At 43.4% G+C, this 21705-nt stretch overlaps 1 protein-coding gene across 1 annotated transcript in view; it reads left to right on the top strand.

Annotated features, from left to right (window-relative positions):
- The window catches only part of KCNAB1 (potassium voltage-gated channel subfamily A member regulatory beta subunit 1), a 364296-nt gene that overhangs the window by 230168 nt on the left and 112423 nt on the right, over positions 1–21705 (top strand). The window contains exon 2 of the mRNA XM_008706834.2: positions 18796–18839. Coding sequence (XP_008705056.1) covers positions 18796–18839 — 44 coding nt within the window. The remainder of the gene's footprint in view (positions 1–18795; positions 18840–21705) is intronic.

Here is a 21705-nt window from a genome sequence, read left to right as displayed (position 1 = left end):
TCTTTTTTTTTTTTTTTTTTTTTTAATAATAGAGGGGAGGAGGAGATTGATCAGAAGTGACTCCACACAAAACAATTTGGTGGTTTTGCCGTTACTAAGTGTGTCTGGGGAGAATGAGAAAGGAAGGTATCGGCCGTGAAAGATTCGAACTTGAGATGCAGGAGCAAAGCTCGAGAGAGCTCACTGGGAGTCCCAAGCTGGAGGTGGGTGCTTTGTTCTTGGTCAGGGTCAGGGTTGAGTTTCTGTCACCTTTGGAGACCTGCTGTAAACTTTAGTCAGGCCTCAGAGGTTCAGCTCCTGGTAATGAATGGGTAATGAACATTGTTGGATGGTGGTAAATTGCACTAATGAGTGTTAAGCTGCAAAAATGGCCAAAGCAAAGTGAACCATACTGAGGTTAGAAGCTCACTACACCTGTGGGGAAACATACCCAGTGAGGCAGCTCTTGCTCGCTGTGTAGCCAGTCTGGAACCAGAGCCTTTGTTCTACTTGCCCAAACATGGAGAAGTCACTATTCTATCTTAGGCTTGGCCTTGGCAAGATAGAGCGACCCTAAAATGCGTCTTCTATACCCTCCCATCTCCTGGTAGCCACTCCGTCAGTAATCACTTGCAGGGACAGCACCCCCAGACTGCCAGCCTGACCCTCCATGCCTGTCTGCACACATGTTTGGCCTCATATTGCCGATGAAGTTGTCCCCATCTGTTGCTGTGGCGATCTTAGTAGCTAGGGGGACGTGGTTCTGTTTTTACAGTATAGTACCATTTTTTCCATCATAAAAGCAATAAATGCTTAGTACAGAGTTTAGAAAATATAAATATATAGAAACTAAAGACCAATCATTATCACCTAGAAGAACCGCCAGTATCTGTATTTTCAGTGAATTTTCTTATAGGCTTTCTTCTATGTGTTTTTTAAGATCATGTTACAACAAATTGTACATCCTGCTTTTTTCATTTAGCATAGTGATGCAAGCATTTTCTTATGTTAATAAAACTTTGAAATATGATTTTATATGGTTACATAATCATATTGATGAAACTTAATTTGATTCTCCTATTATTGTTAGGAAAAACATGTGACTCTTGATCTCAGGACTGTGAGTTTGAACCCCACATTGGGTGTAGAGATTAGTTAAATAAGTAAGACTTAAAAGAACAAAGTAGGATTATCAGGTCTTAAGTTGGGACTCCTGATTCATTATACGAAAGAAAAGCAGTTCCTGGTAAACCCCTTAGTATTTTGGTGTGGGTGATAGGACAAAATGTAGCACAGAGCAGTGACACAATAAATGTGTATAAATGAGTGGATTCAATCCTATTTGGAATATTTGCATTTTAAAAAAGAGGAAATTTGTCAACAAACGTGTCTTACATTGGTAGAAATCCAGGCGGCAATATTTATAATATTGAAGAAATAAAAATTGTAAATGCAGGACTCTCAAGGAAGGAAGATTTTCTAAAAAGTCTTAATTCAGCTTAACCCTGTGAAGACCATAGCCTACTATGATCAAAGTAACCAGCTCTTATGACCCACCCTGGCTCTTTGGTCCGTTGGTTGCAGTGGGCCTGGCATCATGCCAAGGCCTGGAACAGATGCATGAAACATGGAGTCTGTTGTCAACAAGTCCACGAGTTTATGGGGAGACAGATCATCCGGACAACACACAAGTAACACGGGAAGGGCAAAGTTGAGCCACAAGCTCAGTGAAAGAAATACCTAGCTCTTCCTGGGGAAGTCTCCTTGGGAAGGAATTTGGGGGCTGGGACTTGACTGAGAATATGTGAGAGAAGCATTTCAAACGGATGCAAATGCAGAGAGCCATTCTTCCTAATTCCTGAGAATCACAGGTATAATCTCCCCTTCCCCATCCCAGCCAGTACTTTATCCTGTTGGTCATTCATACCTGAGTGACTGTAAATTGTTCTGACTTTACCGAGTGCAGAATCTGATAAAGATAAAGGAAGCAGAGCCTGAGAACTAAAGATATTTGAGACCAGAAGGGGCAAGAGAAAATACTGGAAAGGAGAGAGGTATGGAAAGGGGAAGCAGGGAGTCCACCGCAGGACCACTGAACTGTACAGTTGGGAAAAGAGGGTTCTGCACATGGAATACAATATGTCCCCAGAGTTGTACAATGAGGCAACCCTAGTTTCCAAACACTGAAACCTCTCCAGTGATGGGAGGCATGGCCCGGCCTCTGTTGAAGTTCCCCCACCCTGGTCCACAATTCTTCAGTCCTCTTCCAAAAGTTCTCCAGGGTAGGTTCATCTGCTCTCTGCCTACAGCTCTATTTCAATAAAATAGCTCTTAGCATACAGCCCAGAACAATTTTTGGACCATTTCTCTCTCCTGTGCCTGGATAGAGAGCAGTTAAGCTGGTTGCCAGCAGCCTTGTAAGTCCTGGCTCCCATCCCTCTCTAACCTCATCTTGTACTGCCTTCTCTCTCTCTCCCACACACACACGCCCCTCCATCACACTCACCTCCTTTCTGCTCCTTAAGCGTGTCTCTTCCTCAGGGTCTTTCCTTCTCTCTCTGCCTAGAACTCTTCCCCAAGATCTTTCCCAGGCTGGCTCCTTCCCAGCCTTCAAGTCCCTTCTCCGAGATCACCTCCTCCGGGGGCTGCCCCCGCCCACCTCACCTGTGCCATTACCCAGCTCCACGTCGTAGAAGCACCTCTTACTCACTGGAGTCATTTCTCCGCTACTTGTTCACTGCGGACCCCTCCGCGAGAATGTAAGCTTTATGGGGTCAGGCCCTCGATCTGTTGTGTTCACTGCCACAGCACTAAACCCTAGAACCACGTTTGCCTCCACAGCAGGTGCCCAGGCAACATCTACTGGATAAATGGAGAATCCACTTGGGAGGTCTGATTTATTCAGACCGTTCGCCCGCAGTAGCTCCAAAGTGTTTGCTGGATTAAATGACGCTAAAAATCAGTCTTGGTCCGATCTTCTCTTTCAAGCAAGGCAACATCAGCTCTTCCAAACTTCCCTTTCTGTTCCCCTTTCCAAGCCCTTACCCCCACACTCCACAGGTGCTCCCATCATCCAGCAGCGAAGAATGCAAATGACTTCATTTTTTTCCCTCTTTTCAAGAGAGCAAAAACAGGATGAAATCAGCTATGTTGCATTTTGAGCCCATGTGAGTTGTACATTTTCTTCTGCCTGTTTTTCTTCCCCTGCTATGTCTGGGTGAAGGCTGATCAGGAGAAGAGTGAGCCGAGTGGTGGTTCACTGGCTCCCACTGCTGCCAGAGCATGCACCCCGGAGAGACTGTGGGAAGCTAGAATCCAGAGCTGGGGGATCTGGAACAGACGTTAGGAGCCAGTGTGGATGCCCAGTGAAAGTCACAGAAACTCATTTTCTCTCTTCTCTAGGCCTCCACAAATGACCAAAGTCGGGCAGGGACCCTTTGACTGCTAAGCCCTCTAGGGAATAGGGAATGGTTGGGTCATTTCAGTTGGACGGGCCACATGAAGGCAGCAAGGGGCCAGGGAGGGGCACACAGCTCAGCAGCCGACAGAATTGAGCCCCAGCTCTGCCGCGCATTGCTCGTGTGGGACCTCAGCTCCTTGTTTCGCGCAACCTCCACTTCCTCCTGGTGAAACAGGCACAAGAATGTCTACCTGGAGAGACTACAAGCCTTTATAGGCTTGAATATGCTTGAATTATGTATAAAAGCACCTAGAAAGATGCTGGCATGGGATAGGTGCTTTATAGATATTTGCTATTATTAAGAAGCTGAGTTCAGGTATGGGGAACATAACCAAAGTATGTTTCTGTTTACCTAGTAAGTGAAAAATAAAATATAATTAGCTGTGCTTTTCCATTTTAAAAGTTCAAAGACATGCTTATAGATGTCAAATATCCAAGAGGATTCAAAGTGGATTCAAAGATTTACTCAATGTCTGACAACACTGAATTGTCAATTAGGCTCAATTGGAGTTTTCACTAAAATAACCAGCTATTCGACTGCCACTGCTCTTACTTTCCATCATGATTTCCCTTCTTATCATACGATGGTGATTCTAAAGCTGGAAATTGACTTCTTCGGGATCCCATCAAAGAACCGTCAGATCCCCATTGACTTTGCCATCAATATCAGCGCTGTCCTCCGAACCCCCGTTATCTAACTCTTGCTTAGAACCAGTCCAGTCAACTTGAATGAAGTACCGCTATTGAGTTTAAACAACTGAAATGAATTATTTTAATTTCCTAAGATGGCTTAATTCACAAAAGCAGAAGGTAAAGTTATTTCGCAGAGTTCCATAGCTGCCATACAGTGATTAATTTAAAAGGCCCGAAGTCAATTTTTAAAAGTTATTTGCATTAGTAAAACTTTAGCCAGGCCCAAGGAGAGGCAGCTTTGATTCTATTTTCAAGAGGACGTCAGTAAGATTTTTGTCTTACGGTCCTAAAGAATATATTCCGATCCCTTACAGTTGCACGAGAGGGGGTGGTCTTCTCTCCCTTCCTCCCCTTCATGGGTCCGTAGAAAAGAGCTTTCCCTGTGTAGGAAGTAGCATCAGAAAGGATTGGCACAGAGAGCAATTCTCATGGCTGTAGGGGGTGTTCTCCGAGTCACCGCGAGAAGGCACAGTTTCGTCAGCACCATTTCATGGCTGTCACCCCCAAATGAGATGTAATTTCTCCGCTTTGGAGACATAACAAATGGAGATATCAAGAAGAATAAAAAGACCAACTAGAGGTTGAAGAATGAAGATGAACCGAAACCAGAACGCCAGCCTGCCTAATCATGAGCCATTTACAAGCAGGGGGAGTGGGAGAGGAAGAAGCAGGCTCATAGCAGAGGAGCCTGACGTGGGGCTCGATCCCAGAACGCCGGGATCACGCCCTGAGCCGAAGGCAGACGCTTAACCGCTGTGCCACCCAGGCGCCCCCGTGAGCCATTTATAACAGGACTCAAAGCAAAGTCATGCGTGGGCCAACTGCGTTCGCTTTCCACAGCCGCCAGGCCGGTTTCTCATCTGTTATTCTTCTGAAGAGAACAAGCGTCCGTTAATCTCAAAGCCGGTTACAAGCTCTTGATGCAACCAAGCAGCTCCTGAGTAAACATCTGCTGAATTAGAAAATAAAAAAGCGAGCAAACACACAAAGACCAATGTTCTGGCAACATGAGGGTGTTTACAGATAAAATGAAATTAAATGATATAGGGATGTTGGTTTCCAAGGGTCCTCAGTATTCTCCTGTTTGTGTTTCATTTCCGGGTCTACCGTTCACTCCCTACATCTCTCATTAGTCAACCCTAGAAAATTACTCTTACCGCATGAGAAACAAATTGGCTGGCTAGAGTTCAGCGTTTGTGCACAGTTCCTTTTATTCTTAGCCTTATGGTATCCAGTCAAAAGACTCTCCAAAGTTACTGAAGTCAGGTTTTTCCCCCCAGAGTTATGGTGGAATATGGTTTGTCATTCATTCATAATACAGTGGATTCATTTCTCACAGTGTGCGTATCTTCTTGGGTTCCACTGACATCCCGGTAGATTGTTTTTTAATTAGCAGAGTAAAATTCACTTTTTGTGTTTTCACAGTTGTATGGGTTTTGATAAGTGTGGTCATACCACCACAGTACCATCCCGAACAATTCCATAACCCCCCAAGTTCCCTCAGACCGTGTCTTTGCAGTCAACCTCTCCACCTGCCTGCAACCCCTAGTAATTACTCATCTGTATTCTGTCCTTACAGCCTTTTCCAGAATGTTACACAAATAGACAGTATGGGCCTTTGGAAGCCTAGCTTCTTTCACAGAGCAAAATGCATTACAGTGTATTCATATTATTGTATGAATCATGAATCAATAGTTCTTTTCTTTTTATTGTTGAGTAATATTCCACTGTGTGAATGTACCCTAATTTGTTTACCCATTCATCACTTGACAAGCATCTGGGTGGCTGATTTGATTTTGGGTGATTATGAACAAAGCTGCTTTAAACGTTTGCCGATAGCTGTTTGTGTGAACCTATGTTTTCAGTTCACCTGGCTGAACACCCAGCAGTGGAACTGCGGAGTCTTGTTATGGGTATGTTTAACTTTGTAAGAAGGTCTCAGGATGTTTTCTAAAGAGGCCTATTTCGTTCTGCATGTCCACCAGCAGTGCGTCTTTGCCAGTACTTGGCATTGTGTTTGTTTTCATCTTGTTTTTTTCTTATCCATTCTAATAAGTGGGTAGTGCTATCTCATTATGGTTTTAATTCGTATTTCTCCATCTGATGATGTTGAGCACTTTTTCCAGTGCTTATTTGCCATCCAAATATCTTCTTTGGTGAAGTGTCTGTTCAGAACTTTGGCCATCTTTTAGTGGGTTTTTCCAGATATTTTCTTTCAATCTGCAGTTTGTCTTTTCATTCTCCTATAGTTTCTTTCACAGAGCAAGAGTTTACATTTTTATGAAGCCCAATTTTTCAGTTTTTTTAATGGATTGTCCTTTTGGTACTACATCTAGAAACTTCTGCCAAACCTAAAGTCTCATAGGTTTTCTCATTTTTTTCCCTAAAAGTTTTGTAGCTTTAAGTTTATGTTTAGCTGTATGATCCTTTTTAATTTTTGTATAAGGCTTGAGGTTTGTATCAATGTTCATTTTCTTATATATAGACAATTGTTCCAGCACGATTTCTTGCAAAGACTATCCTTTCTCCATTGAATTGTCTTTGCACTCTTGTCAAAAATCAGTTGACTATTCTTATATGGGGCTATTTCTGGCCTGTTTATTCCGCTCCACTTAATGTCTATTCTGTTCCGTTTAAATGTGCTTCCTTCCTTTAAGCAAGACCATATCACTTTGATCACCATAGCTTTATGTTAAATCTTAAATCAGGTAGTGTGAGTCATTGCAACTTTGCTCTTTTTATTTTTTTTTTAAGATTATTTATTTGAGGGAGAGAGAGAGCGTGTGCGCATGAATGGGGTGAGGGGCAGAGGGAGAAGGAGACTCTGCTGAGCAGGGAGCCAGATGTGGGACTCAATCTCAGGACTCCAGGATCATGACTTAAGCCAAAGGCAGACACTTAACTGACTAAGCCACCCAGGCGCCCCCAACTTTGCTCTTTTTAAATTGTTTTGCAGATTCCATTTTCTTCCCCTTGCCATATATATTTGAGAATCACCTTGATATCTATAAAACATATTGCTAGGATTTGAATTGGGGTTATATTTACTTCAAACATCAAATTGACAGGAACTGAAATCTTAACACTATTGTCTTGCAATCCATCAACATGGTATATCTCCCTATTTAGTCAGATCCTCTTACATTTCTTCAGTGTTCTGTCATTTTTAGCATATAGATACTGTCCATGTTTTAATAGATGTGTAAATAAGTATTTCATTTTTAGGCTGCTATTGTAAATAGTGCTGCTTTTTTAAAATCTCAGATCCCAATTGTTCCTTGCTAGGAATACACTTGACTTTGTATACATTGACCTTATATCCTGCAAACTTGTTAAATTCACTTATTATTTGTTCTAGGAGGTTTCTGGTAAATTCCTTGGGATTTTTCTCCAAAGACACTCATTTTGTCCTTGACATTGAATAGGACGATTGAATCTTAATAGTCACTCTAAACACAAAGTAATTAGGACTAAAATAACACCTAACTCTGCAAGTTCACATCAAGAAGGTGAAACAGGCTCCTCAGACTTAGTCATTTGAACATTCATTGAGTCAATGAAGTATTTATTTGTACCTCATGGTGCAAAGCGTTATGAGGAAGTCAAACATAAATCAGGCTTGGATCCTACCAAGTACTTTGTAGCTGAGGAAAGGTAATAAGACATGAACAATAGTTACTGCATTCAAATAAGAGGGTGATAAGGATGATCAAAGAACGGGAGAGAATGTAGTGGCAGAAGAGCAGGTAGGAAGCCATTAGGCCTAAGTGTCTGACCTGGTAGTAGTTATGGAGAAGTCAGGATGGAGGTGCTCTGAAATGCCGGGCTGACTGGAAGAAAGAGTAAGGTGAAGACTGAACATAGAAGTAGACCTTGGTCAGTGGCTCCCCCTTTAGCCCCAGCTCTCCAGACTGTGGATGCAAATACGAGAGGTCAGGACTTGGCCCTCCCATTGCAACAGGGACCACAGGTTAGCTGGAGAGGGAGACGGAGAGGGAGAAAAGGGAAGTTATAGGTGGGGATAGAATGCATCCTGCCAAGGAGGTTCCTAACCACCAGCCTCCCTCCTGTGACATTAGAAGAAGCAGTCCTAACACCTACACTGGTTGAAAGAAGAGTGAAAGCCCTCCCACTCAGGGAGGGCGTGTGGAAGAGGGAACCTATAGGAGGGGAAACAAGATACCCAGGACCAGAGCTGGAATTCAAACCTGGGTCTGTGTGATAACAGCTTGCACTTCGAGAGCATTTACCATGTGCCAAGCACTGCCTTAAATGCTTTAATCCTCACATTTAATCCTCACAACAACGCTCTGAGGTAGTTGCTATTATTATCACCGGGAACAGATGGGGCACGCAGAGATTCCGTAACTTTCCCAAGGTCTCGGCGCTGGGAAGTTGGTAGAGGCACTTCTGCTCTGTGCTGGGCTCCGCCACCGCCCGGGGCCGCCCAGGGTTTTCCAGTCAACCGCAGAGCCTCCCTAGGCAGCGGGAGAGGAACAAGCAGGTGCGGATGCATTTTCCACCAGCGATGGCTTAACCCCACCCCACCCCAGAGCCGCCCCAACACCTACTCTGCACCCAGCACGGCGCCCGCCGGGGGTTGGAAGTGACAGATGCGTTAGACACAGTCCCTGCCCTCACAGATCTCAGTCTGGAAGGAGAAACGACCTTGCGCAGAATGAGTCTAACGGGCACTGTGATATATGGCATCACCCTGTAAAAGACGCGAGCGCACAGAGAAAACGGGCCTTAATTTTCCAGTCCCCTGTCAAGGAAAGTGAAAGGCAAACTCATGCATTGTGGCTGAAAGCACTTACTTTTCATTAAGTGCATATCTCAGTATCAACCTGCCCCTCAGTCAGGTTCATGCCTCAGTGTCCATCGCGTTGCTGACTTGGCTTTCTCTGGAGAAAGCCACAAACGCACCCACAGAAAAGGGAATTGCAAAGATGTGGAGCAAGGGCTCCTACCTCAGGTGCTGTTTTGTTTCATTTTGCCTTTGAAAGCTGCATAGCTCATTACAGTGAAAACAAATCATAGCTCTCCTCACAAAGCGGATGCCAGGGAAAGCTTCACCTTTGCTTCGTCTTGTGGAATTTCTTTGAAAATAAATCATCACCACTGGGTGAAGAAAACTTTGAAACCTTTCGATTTTCTCTTCTTAGCTTCGAAAATGGCAAGTATGTGTATGATATTTTCATAAGAAAATGTGATTATTCTGTCAGGAGGAGAGAGATGTGATCCCAGACCAGATTTGGAAGGGACAAAGTGTGTTCTCCCCTTTGGGGGGCCTGCTTCCTCCATCAAGCTTCCTTCCTCCCCCCAAATCCCTTCTTTCCCCTTCCATCTCTCTCAGATATTTAGTGCTTTATTTCTTATTCGTTCAAATCTCTCCCAAGTGATGTAGGAAAAAGGTTTGAATCTCTTTCACACTAAGGTGTAAATGACTGGCAATGGTTTATAGCCAGGCCTTTTAAACCGGGGCAGCAGAGCACGCCCAGGGGCACCCAGTAAAGCCATGGGACCAACATGGCACATCTCTGAGACAACAGAGCAGCTTGAAGATTTAGGAAGAAGCATCGTTGTATATTGAAACAAACACAAATGCATGAAATGGAATATGAAATGGTTGAATGAATGAATCACAGTAAAGTGAATTATTATTTAAGAAATATTGTGCTGAGACAAGCCACTTCTTGCTAAGACCCCAGAGCCCCAAGTCTGGCAAATCCTCTCCTCTCCTTCCCCAGCAGATAAACACGGCAGTCCCCACCCCTGTAAGTGGGTGGGTGAGGCCTGGAATGCAAGCCCTGGGAGTCAAGGATTTATATCCAAGCAGAGGTAACACAAGCAGTGGGCCTGAATTTGGAAGTAAATCCAGTAAGAACCTTAGAAATATTTTTAACTTCCTAAAATTAAACAAATAAATAGAGATACTAAAACATCAAAACTTTCAACAACATTATACACATTTGGAATGGGAGCAGTGGGGTTTGGCATATTTAATTTTGCTTTCACATATTTTTCAGGAATGTCTTCGCTCCGGGTTTGAAAGAGATGTTTGCAAACTCACATTACTTTGTGGCAGATGAATGCTCAAAGGCATTTTTAAACAACCTTTATCTTTTATCTGCATCCAAGATTGTTGATGCATAGACCCCTCCAGCAGTCGGGTAAAGCCTACAGACTTCTCAGAAAAAGAGCTTTTAAGTACATAAAATACACAGGATTCTGATTAAATTGAAATACAGTTCAAAATATCTAAAATCCAAATTCGTAGCCTAGTAAAACACGTATTTCTTTACTAATGTATTAAATAACAAGCTCTAAGGGCAGGTTGAATACCACAATTTCTAAGGATGATGAGTGTAAATGGTGAATGCAAATAATTTTTTAGCTCTCTGAAGTGACTGTGATGTGACATTAAAATGCCTGTAATTTCTCCTGGAGGCAAAGTCACAGGTAATGTGAGTACTTCTGTGGTTTGTTGCCTACAATCATAATTGCAGGAAATGCTCAGTTTCAATAAGAAGGTAGTGAAAAAGAGAAGTGTATTTTTTCCATTCCAACTTCATGAACCTCCAAATTATATGCCCCTGAGATAAAGGTTCTAGATTCTTCTGGTTTGAAACTCTGAGTTCTTGATTTCCGGCTACTTGGATGTCTTGGGTCCTTGAGACAGTAAAAGCAGAGTAACTTTTAGTTAAGCAGTAACTAGACCTGGGCGAGCATTTCTCAATCCCCACCCCACCCCTGCGGAACACCTAAGCTTGTGTAGCCCTATCTGTACAACCTTCGGTGGGGTCTCCAATTCCCCGCCCCCGGGGGATCCCAGAAGAACCGTTGAAATTCCTCAGATTCATATGACTTCTCCCAACTGCCTTTGCCAAGCCAGTGCCACCTTCTCCTTTGTCTTCCTTATCTATCTTTATCCCCACCCCCTTCCCACTTATCTAAGGATTCTTGCAAAATGACTCAGGATTTGCATATAATAGGTTCCGGATGGTTGCCGAGTCTAAGCAGAAGGAGCACGAATAGGCTCCTAAGGGCGGGGAAGCGGGTCTTGCCAGTCACGGAGGTGGCTTCCTACCAGCTTCAGCACCAGACCCAGAACCCCACCAGAGTCCGTGTTTGAGGCGCCACCGTTTCTAGGAAATAAGGGCAGAAGCAAGTGGCATTTATTGAACACTGAAACCTGCTGGGACTGGCGCTGCATCTCTATTTTCTCACTTAATCATCAAAAAAGTAGTAGGCTATTAATATCTGCACACATGACTGAGGAAAGAGGCTTAAAAAGGCCGAGTAACCTGTGCAAGGTCACGGGCCCCTAGCAAGCATCGTTCTGTGCCTCCCCCAGGGGGACGGACCGCCAGCCCGACTCCCAGCCCCAGGGCCACTGAAATGACTGCTGCGGGCTCACAGCAGTCCCCTCAGGGCTGAACAGGGAAGGGCATTCCTCCGTCTGTCCTGCAGGGACTGGGTCCCTCTGCAGCTTGCAGCACCCTGGGCCACTCCTGCTGAAACCGGCTCCACCTTTGGCTTCGACACCCACACTTTGCCTTTCTACATCTCGGTCACTCCTTCTGCATCTCCTTTGTCAACGCACTTCCTCTTTGCCACCTAGAATGATGGAGCTTCTCAAGGCTGGGCCTTGGTCCTCTTCTCTGACCACTCTTTTCCTTGGCAGCTGGCTCCAGCTCATAGCATCTATTAACTTCCATATCTAGAACATCCTTTCCTGGGGCGCCTGGGTGGCACAGCGGTTAAGCGTCTGCCTTCGGCTCAGGGCGTGATCCCAGCGTTATGGGATCGAGCCCCACATCAGGCTCCTCCGCTAGGAGCCTGCTTCTTCATCTCCCACTCCCCCTGCTGTGTTCCTTCTCTCGCTGGCTGTCTCTATCTCTGTTGAATAAATAAATAAAATCTTTAAAAAAAAAAAAAAAAAAAAAGAACATCCTTTCCTTATTCTGAGCTCCCGCCAACTAGCTTGGCTATGGTGCATATCTCTTTGCTCAAATGCCCAAAGGTGAGTCAAACCCCTCTATTTCTTGAATGACCCTACTTCAGTGGAAAGCACCCTTCTTCCCCTAGCTGCCCGAGTCAGAAATCCAAGAATGGTGCGTTATTTCTCCTTCTCTTTCACCCTCATATTCAATCAAACACCAGGTTCTCTAGATTTTTGCCTGCTAGGAATATCTGGAATCTTCCCCATTCTCCTATCTCTGCCGAATCAGAATTCAAGGTACCATCATTTCTCATCAGGATTAACAAAGTAGCCTCCTAGCTCCTCTTCTTGACTTCCTTTCAACCCATTTCCTCTGTTGAAGTTTTTCACTGGTTTTCCATGACTCCTTTATACTCTGACCAAAATCTGTAACATAATCTAACCTGTAAGACCCTGTTTGGCCTTCTTCCTGTGACCCCCAATGGCCACCTGGAGTCACTCTGCACTCTACTCTTCTACCGCCCTGTCCTTCTTTCAGTTCTTCAATGACCTGTGCTTTCTTCAGCCTCTGAGCATCTGCACATGTGGTTCACTCTGCTTAGAATGCTAATCCCTGTTCTTTAAGTTACTTTCTATTCCTCCTTTAGATCTCAGGTTAAATGCTGCTTCCCTAGAAAAGCTTTTCCTAACCATCCAGAGCAGGTCAGCTTCGCCAACACCCCAATTTTATACTGAGGGTACAGTGAGTGTTCTTTTATTTAGTCTTACAATCAAATAATTAATTTACTATTTAATATGTTTCCCCTTCTGTTTCCCCTGCTGCTGAGAACAGCAACGATCTGCTACTCAGCCCATCCCCACCCCTAACACAAGGCTTGGTGTAGAGTTGAAACTTGTTATGTCACTATTGAACTAATTAATTAATTATAGGGGTCTCTTTTTGTCATACTTCTCTGGACTTTTCTAGAATCTACGGGTCAGCAGGTGATTTTGTATATTCAGTGAAAATAAGAGTCTAGCTGAAATTTACAACTGACAAATGACCTAAACCGTTAAATCAAAGAATCTGATAGAATCCCATTCTACTTGGTTGCTACTTAAATGAAAGTAAGAATGAAACGAAGTTTCATTGTTCTACTTGTCAATGCCTGTTATCAAATGCATGGCTACATCACTTTTGTGCCTGGTGGTTTCCAAATGAGTCATTATTCACTTATCAACAGTGATGAATGGTGCCCTCATAAGAAAGTGTTACTACCATTTGTAGTCACCTTCATGGCTGTCAAAATGTATGTTCTTATGCAACCATCCAAACCAGCTGACTGACAGGTGAACATGCTTTCGGCTCTCGATTTTTTAAAGAAGGTTAAATATATGTTTCTTTAAAAAAAAAAAAAATTCCATACCCTATATTTGACTAGCAACTTCCAGGTGAGGCATCACAGAACAGCAGAGTGTGATTTAGAGGGATCAGTAAGACTGTTCCAACAGATGAGACAGCAGGTGACAAAATGACCTGAACACATGAAAACAGGTCAAACCGAACTCAGGGGCTTTTAGTCACGCCCCTTGTCCCAGGCAATTCTGCTGCTTTCTTGGCCAAATGCAAGGTACATATTCCAGCTAGCTACTCCTCTTTCCTGAGCAGTTTACGCCTGTGAATAATGTCTAAGACACGCCTATTCAGGAGCAAACAGTTTAAGACAAGACGTTTGGGCTGCTGATTTCTGCTTTGAGCATCTGTGATTTGTAAAGGACCCGCAAGCCTCACGGTGGCTTGTTGGTACTGGGCCTGACACTCGACTTCAGTTCTCAACATTACTGCCTTAAAATCAGAGAGTCTGAGGGATGCTTCACAAAACGACACGAGGAATTCTGTTTAGTGCCTCTGTCGTAAAACTAGCCATTGGCCTAAAATAAGTTCAGCCGTGTATTCACGGAGGGGATGATCCTGTCCACAGGGGAGAGATGCAGCCTTGGTGTTCTCAAGAAACTGTATCCCTTTTCCAGATAATTCTTTACTGAAGCTTTGATTGAAGATTTAGGGTTTCCAGAATTTGACTGACAAACCTAAGTGTCCTGTGCTCCCATATTGATGTCATTCATTTCTAATATTAGCAGCAGAGCAGCCCAGGTTCACCTGGCAAAGAGGAGCTTTTATTTTGAGCTGAACAGGAGCAGATACTAAAAATGAACACAGACTTCCTTCTGGCATATCTGACACAGATAAAATAGGTAAACCAGTGCAATGGGACTATTTTGAATCAAAAGGGAGAGGAATTCAATCTAATTAGAAATGTGATGTGCTTACAGAATTTTTTTGTAGCCTCAATTGTGTGAATGCTGAGGAATTAAGAAACAAAGTGGAGGTCTATCAAGTTGTTTTGTTGCACACAGTCATGCAAGATCATGAAATAGTCATGAAAATTCCATATGTGGGATGGAGAAGGTTCCAAAGCATCTGTTGGAGCCAGCATGATATGCAAACTTGGCCATTATTTGGTGTTATAACCACACAAACAAGCTTTTGACGATATAGTTTGTACTCACTAGATCAAATATGTCCAGTATTTGGGCTTCTGTTATCTATCTGTCTGTCTGTCTGTTATCCAGCAGAGCTTAAATGGATCAGAATAGCTGGACCATTGCCACCTCTCCATTCAGTGTTGTGTAGACATGGACAGAGGCAGAAGGATGGAGGTGAACCGTTGGTAATCACAGAAAGTGTGTTGGAATTCTGTGCGCTGAATTGGAGGGAGCTAGTTCTCACCATCTCCATCTGCAGAGCGAGAAGCATCCTCATGTGTTGAGAGTGGCTTACACAGTAGGGGTCTCACAGAGACTCACCCCTGCACAAAGTAAAGGCAGTGGACTTGACCAGATATGGCTCATGACAGAAGATGCCTCTCACTTTAAAAACAACCAACTGAGGGGCGCCTGGGTGGCTCAGTCGGTTAAGCATCTGCTTTCAGCTCGGGTCATGATCCCAAGGTCCTGGGATTGAGGTCCTCATCAGGCTCCCTGCTCGGTGGGGAGCCCGCTTCTCCCTTTGCCTGCTGCTCCCCCTGCTTGGGCACGCACTGTGTCTCTCTTCCACAAATAGGTAAATAAAATCTTTAAAAAACCCAACAACTGAGTTTGGTAACCATTCCCTCTAGAGGGTGAAGATACTTAGAGTTAAAATAAAAATACCAAGGCTCAATGAGGGCTCTATCACCTCTGTATCAATATTTGTGTGTTAGGGAACTTTTCACATAGTGCAAAATCTTCTAAGGCTTTCATTCCAGAAAAGCTGGCATGAGTGTTTAAACATCAGGGGCAAGAAAATGGGCCACATTTAGTAGTTGCTACTTTGCAGTTTGTTTTTGCTGACAATTCTCAAGTTTTTCAAGTTTGGTCTTCCAAACCCATAGCAGAGTGATCTTTATCTTCCTGAGTCACTGTCATAAGGAAAATAGGGCAGGTCTCCCCACCTTGCTGCTGGGACATTGCTTGCTAAGTACCCAGCAACATAACCTTGCCCTATTTGAGTTTGTTAGAAAAATGTCTTGCTCCGCATAGTTTTCTGCATGCCCCGTTGTTCTCAAAATCATGGAAAGATGAAAATTACATGAAAATCCTTACTGAGATCTTTTTTCCCCATGACACCCACATAGTGACACAAATACAGGTCTGAAATAGCCCCTTCAATTCTTGCCCAGAAATTTCCAGGGGAGGACACACCCCACCACTGTATTGTAATTACATAGTTGCTTTTCTGTGCCCCTCAGAAAAGGTAGAGGACAGAAAACTCCCTGGAGGTAGAAAAGCATAATGGATTCCCTTCTGTATCCCCATGACCTGCACGCTGCCTGGAACATGGTAGCCTCTCAGTCAGTCTTTACTGATGCATCAATATTGAATATCTCTACCTGGAAGACTGTTATTCACATATATATGGTTGACCCTCAAACAACATGAGGGTTAGGGACACAGACCCCCCGTGCAGTTGAAAATCCATGTATAACTTTTGGGTTCCCCAAAAACTTACCTACTAATAGCCTATTGTTGATTGGAAGCCTTACTTATAACATAGTCAATACATATTTTGTATATTATATGCATTACATACTGTATCCTTATAATAAAGCAAGCTAAAGAAAATGTTAAAACCATAAGGAAGAGATATTACATTTAAAATACTATACTGTATTTATTTTGAAAATCCATGTATAGTGGACCCATGCAGTTCAAATCTGTGTTGTTCAAGGGTCAATGGTACTTATTTTTTTTTTTTTACATTTTGTATTTTTATTTTTTAATATTTATTTTATATTTATATATTTACTTTTTTTGTTTTGGTATAGTCTTTTTTTTCTTCTCCCCACTGTATAGCTTTTGTTCTAGATTCCTGTCCTTTAAAATCAGTAGACTTTTAGACTAAAAGAAAAATCTTCAGATTTTATATCCTGTGGTTTTCTGAGAAACTACTAAAAGAATAATTTCGTATGCAAATGATTTTCATTGGAGAAGTCCAGTTATTTTTCTCCTCTTTAGTAGTTCAAAATATTTTCCACACGGGGCGCCTGGGTGGCACAGCGGTTAAGCGTCTGCCTTCGGCTCAGGGCGTGATCCCGGCGTTATGGGATCGAGCCCCACATCATGCTCCTCCGCTGGAAGCCTGCCTCTTCCTCTCCCACTCCCCCTGCTTGTGTTCCCTCTCTCGCTGGCTGTCTCTATCTCTGTCGAATAAATAAATAAAAAAAAATCAAAAAAAATATTTTCCACACATTCTTTTATGCCATAGTTTCCTTCCAGGTGAACTTAACCCCCTTCAAATGGGAAAATGTAGCACTAGGTCTGTGAGAGGCGGAGCAGAGTCAGAAAGCACCCAAAATAATTATGCTTTGCATGTGTCTGCTGTGTGACACCTTAGCATACATTATCATGTTCCAGTCCCACAGACGTGATGCTAGATGAATGGCCCAGGAATGAATAGCTCATCTTACTAGTGAAGAAGTTAAATCCCAGAGGAAGGAAGTGATTTCTCCAAGGTTACCTGGCTAATTTCAACAATAGGTCAGAAACCTGCATCTTTCACCTTTTTGCAATGTGATGTACTTTGGACAATGCTGTGAAACTAAATGCATTGCTTGGGTGGCATTTTATAGACAGAGGGAAGAAACAGATGCAAAAATGAGAGCACTCTAGTTACTACCTCTAAAGATGCCAGACTGTGGAAGCATTGAGAGAGCACCTGGAAGAACTGAGCTGTGAGGCAGTTGGAAAAGTTTGTGCTGTTTTGCTTGGGGTAGAAGCAGGGGGGAACATTGTGTTCTCATAAGAGCATCTGATCAGAGAGTAAAGATGCACTTTTCTACCATGTTTCAATTACTTAAGCTTCACCTTCTCACATGAGACCCCTACAGAATTCTAGGAGGCCTTCTCTCTCTGAGAATTTGATCTCTTCTCTGACAGCTGTGAGGCAGATGGCAGGAAGGTGGGGTGGGTGTCGGTCTCCACAGAATACCTTACAATGTAGACTAGAGCCCCTAGTTCTCTCCCTATTTAGAGAGTGGAGATATATTTCCTCTTCTCGATAAGCTTTCAGGGGTGAAAAGCATGGGATCGATGAGGGAAAAAATAATCATTACAAAAGGACTATCTGACCTTCTTGTGGCAATTTTATGTAGGCTTTTATAAAAAGTAATATGACAGTCCCCTACTTCTGTTGTTTTGACTTAAGGTCTTTTGACTTCGTGATGGTGGGGAAGCCATGTGCATTCAGTAGAAACCATACTTCAAACTTTGAATTTGGTTCTTTTCCCGAGCCAGCAATATGTATGGTAGGATACTCTCTCATGATGCTGGGCAGGAGACCACGGCTCCCAGGCAGCCCCACCATCTAGAGGATAAACAGCCAATAATGCTTACAACCACTCTAGACCATTCAACCATTCTATTTTTTTCTTTACTTTCAGTATAGTAGTCAATAAATTGCATGAGATATTCAACATCTTATTATAAAATAGGCTTTGTGTTAGATGATTTTGCCCAATTGTTGGCTAATACAAGTGTTCTGAGCACGTTGAAGGTGGGCTCGGCTAAGCTATGATGTTTAGTGGTTATGTGAATTAAATGCATTTTTAACTTAGGATATTTTCAACTTAGGCTGGATTTCTCAGGACAAAACCCCACTGCAAGTCAAAGGATGTCTGTCATATAGTTTAAACAGCCTAAAGGATCATTTTGAGTTTATTCTTATAATAATCCCCAACCATCCATAATAATATTCTGTTTTACGAGTCAGTTTGTTAGTTACTCGGCCAACAAATACTTATTAAGGATCTACTGTGTGTCAGGCTCTGTGGATGAATAATAAATGAATAAGGAATCATTGGTTGATGAATAGAATACAGATTTTGCCCTCAAGGAACTTGCATTCTAGAAAGAGAAAGAAAATAAATTTTGAAAACAGATTAGTAAAGATCATTCAGGGCTGGCAGGCTGCATTTCGTGGGGGACATTTTCATCTGCACCTGAGCACATTCCGAGCCTCCCGGTGCCCAAGCGGCGAGGAAAGACGCTTCCCAAGACCACGCACCTGCACCTGCAGCTCTGCCTCTCCCATGACTCTAGTCAAGAGCCATGTCAGAAGTGAGATATGGTCCTCAGAGTTAAACGTGTGTAGTTTCACCTGAGAAAGTCATAACCATATGCTGCTTTATTTTTATTCTAGGAATCTTGGAAAATCAGGACTCAGAGTTTCTTGCTTGGGTCTTGGTAAGTACCAGGGGTATCATGTGGGGGTGGACTGGGAGGTGGGAGACTGGGAAGAACACCAAGGGAGTGACTGGCATCAGATTGAGACCCAGTCTCAGGTGAGGAGGGACTTCCTGACCAGCGCTGGCCCGCTTCTCGTTCTGAGCCTTTCCTGCCCAACACCGCCCTCTCCCTCTCTATGCCCAAAGAGCCACTGTGCTCATGATGCCTTATGGGGCCCATCAAGTGGAAATAAATCTATGAAAGCACACGGTAGAGGAAGAAATTTATGTGTTACTCGGGTGTAGCAAATGCAAGGAACCCCATCGTATGCTTTTGGATGCTCACCTCACCTGTAGCTTCATCTGAATTTTTTTTCTATCCTTATTTTCCCTTTGCCTGATTTTCTCATTTATTTTTCTATACTGTTGTGTATTTTATATACTTTTATAATATACCTTAAATACTCCCAGGACAAAGTGATACACACATACATATAAATTATATAGAAAGAAATATAAATATTTCCTCCTAGAAGATGTAAATATTTAAAGAAGACTAGAGATGGCAATGGTAACAGCATGAGAATGTGTCTGAAAAGGTGAAATCTGAGCATGAGACTTGGGGAGGTGTAAGCCTTCCAGATTTCCCCCAGGTATGGGAAAAAGCAGCCTTGGTGTTTGGGCCCTTTGACACCACGAGCACTATTCCTGTAACCTAAGAGAGTCTAGACCATGATGTTAGCTGAGGTGGTGATGACAAGTGGTCAGATTATGGCTCTGATTTGAAGATAAAGCCTGGCAGGTTCCTTGATTCTCTATGGAATGGAAGGCAAAAGAGAAGAGGCACAGATGACTGGGGGATTTTTTGCTTAAACAGCAGAAAGGATGGAGTTGCCAGTAAATGAGATGTGGAAGAATGAAGAAGGAGAGATTTAGGAAGGGGGAGATAAGGAGATTGATTTTTGGATGTCTTAAGTTTCAGATACCTGTTAGAGGTCCAAGACAAAAAGGTCAAACAGGGGGCGCCTGGGTGGCTCAGTCCTTAAGTGTCTGCCTTCGGCTCAGGGCGTGATCCTGGCGTTTTGGGATCGAGCCCCACATCAGGCTCCTCCGCTGGAAGCCTGCTTCTTCCTCTTCCACTCCCCCTGCCTGTGTTCCCTCTCTCGTTGGCTGTCTCTCTCTTTCTCTGTCAAATAAATAAATAAAATATTTTTAAAAAAAAGAGGTCAAACAGGTAAATGGGTATATGAATCTCAACTTTAGAAGAGAGATGTGGGTGAGGTGCATAATGACTTGAAAGTCCTCAACATGTAGATGCTGTTTAAGCCACAAAACTGGATGAGAACACTATGGGGGTGAGTACAGACAAAAAATGGGAGCACATGTTCTGAGACCTGGGAAGTCCAACATTAAGAAATCAGGCAAATGAGCAAGAGCCAATAAAGAAAAAAGAAGCAGTGTGCTAGGCAGAGAGGCAGGAGAATGTGGAGCCCTGGAATCCAGGTGAAGAAAATATTTATAGGAGGATGGAGTGACCAACCCTATTAAATGTGTCTTATAGGTCAAGCAAGATGAGGGTCAAAAATTGATTGTGTAAAAGCAGGGAGGTCATTGATGACTTTGAAAAGATCATTTTGGGGGGGTAGAGAGCTCATGCATGATTAGAGTGGGTTCAAGAGAGCATATTGGGTTCAAGAGAATAGCTGGTGGCTACTCTTTTAATGACTATTTCTATAAAAGGATGCAGAGAATGGAGGGACAGCTGAATAGGCAGGCACAGTCAGAGAGGGTGCTTTTACACATAGAAGAAATTACAGCATATCTATATGCTGATGAGGAAATCCTCTTGAGAAGGAAAAAAATGATGTAGGAGAAGACAGAAAAATACCTAGAATGATTTCTTGAGGACACAAGAAGAGAGTGACATGAAAGCAGGCCAAGTACTTGGGCTTTGAGGCTGGTAGGTGAGTTGACTGGGTGATGGTAACTCGTAGAAATTCTTTTCTATTGCTTCTATATTCTCAGTGGAAATTAGAAGCAAGGTCATTAGCTGTTAGTGAGGAGGGGAAGGAGGTGTTGAAAGTTGGATGAGAAAGAGGATATCCAGGAGAGCAGAAGAGTGAATAGACTGAGGGATGCATCAGAGTGGTCAGACAGCATTACGGATCTGCTTGAGATTCATGCTCGTACATTGAAAGTGAGACCATCTCCACGGCTGGGTGTTTTTCCTGCGGCCATGTTCAGCTGTGCAGATGGGGTTCTTCAAGGGCATATGATGAAAAAGAGAAGCCAAGGGGCGCCTGGGTGGCTCAGTCGTTAAGCGTCCGCCTTCGGCTCAGAGCGTGATACCAGGGTCCTGGGATCGAGCCCCGCATCAGGCTCCCTGCTCCACTGGGGGCCTGCTTCTTCCTCTCCCACTCCCCCTACTTGTGTTCCTTCTCTTCACTGGCTGTCTCTCTCTCTGTCAAATAAACAAATAAAATCTTAAAAAAAAAAAAAAAAGAAAAGAAAAGAAAAAGAGAAGCCAAGAAGCTGAGAGTTTAGGGAAAGGGGTGATTATAATGGTGGACCTCAGAGTTTAAACTGAGCAGAGAGGAAAATGAGGACTAGAGCCAGAAAAATGAACCATAAGTAAAATGAGGAGGTGGAAGGACAGTAGGAAATGGGTAGGATTGATGAATCATGCAAAAGAGGGACCAAAGGATTGTTGGAATAAGAGCAGTAGAGACAGTAAGATTGAAGGATAGAAAGTGGTACTTAGAAAGGGGAATGCTTGAAATTGAGGTTTTGGGTATTTGGTGTTGGGTGGTGTGTCTAAGGTGTGTCCATTGGCAGAGGGTGGCTGAGGTTGTGTTGAAGACGAGATCAGTTGAGAGGTGGAGGTC

Source organism: Ursus maritimus, unplaced genomic scaffold (assembly GCF_017311325.1).
Source record: "Ursus maritimus isolate PB19 unplaced genomic scaffold, ASM1731132v1 scaffold_20, whole genome shotgun sequence".
NCBI classification, from domain to species: domain Eukaryota; kingdom Metazoa; phylum Chordata; class Mammalia; order Carnivora; family Ursidae; genus Ursus; species Ursus maritimus.
Note: the sequence above shows the minus strand (reverse complement) of the source record. Positions and strands in the feature narration are given on the sequence as shown.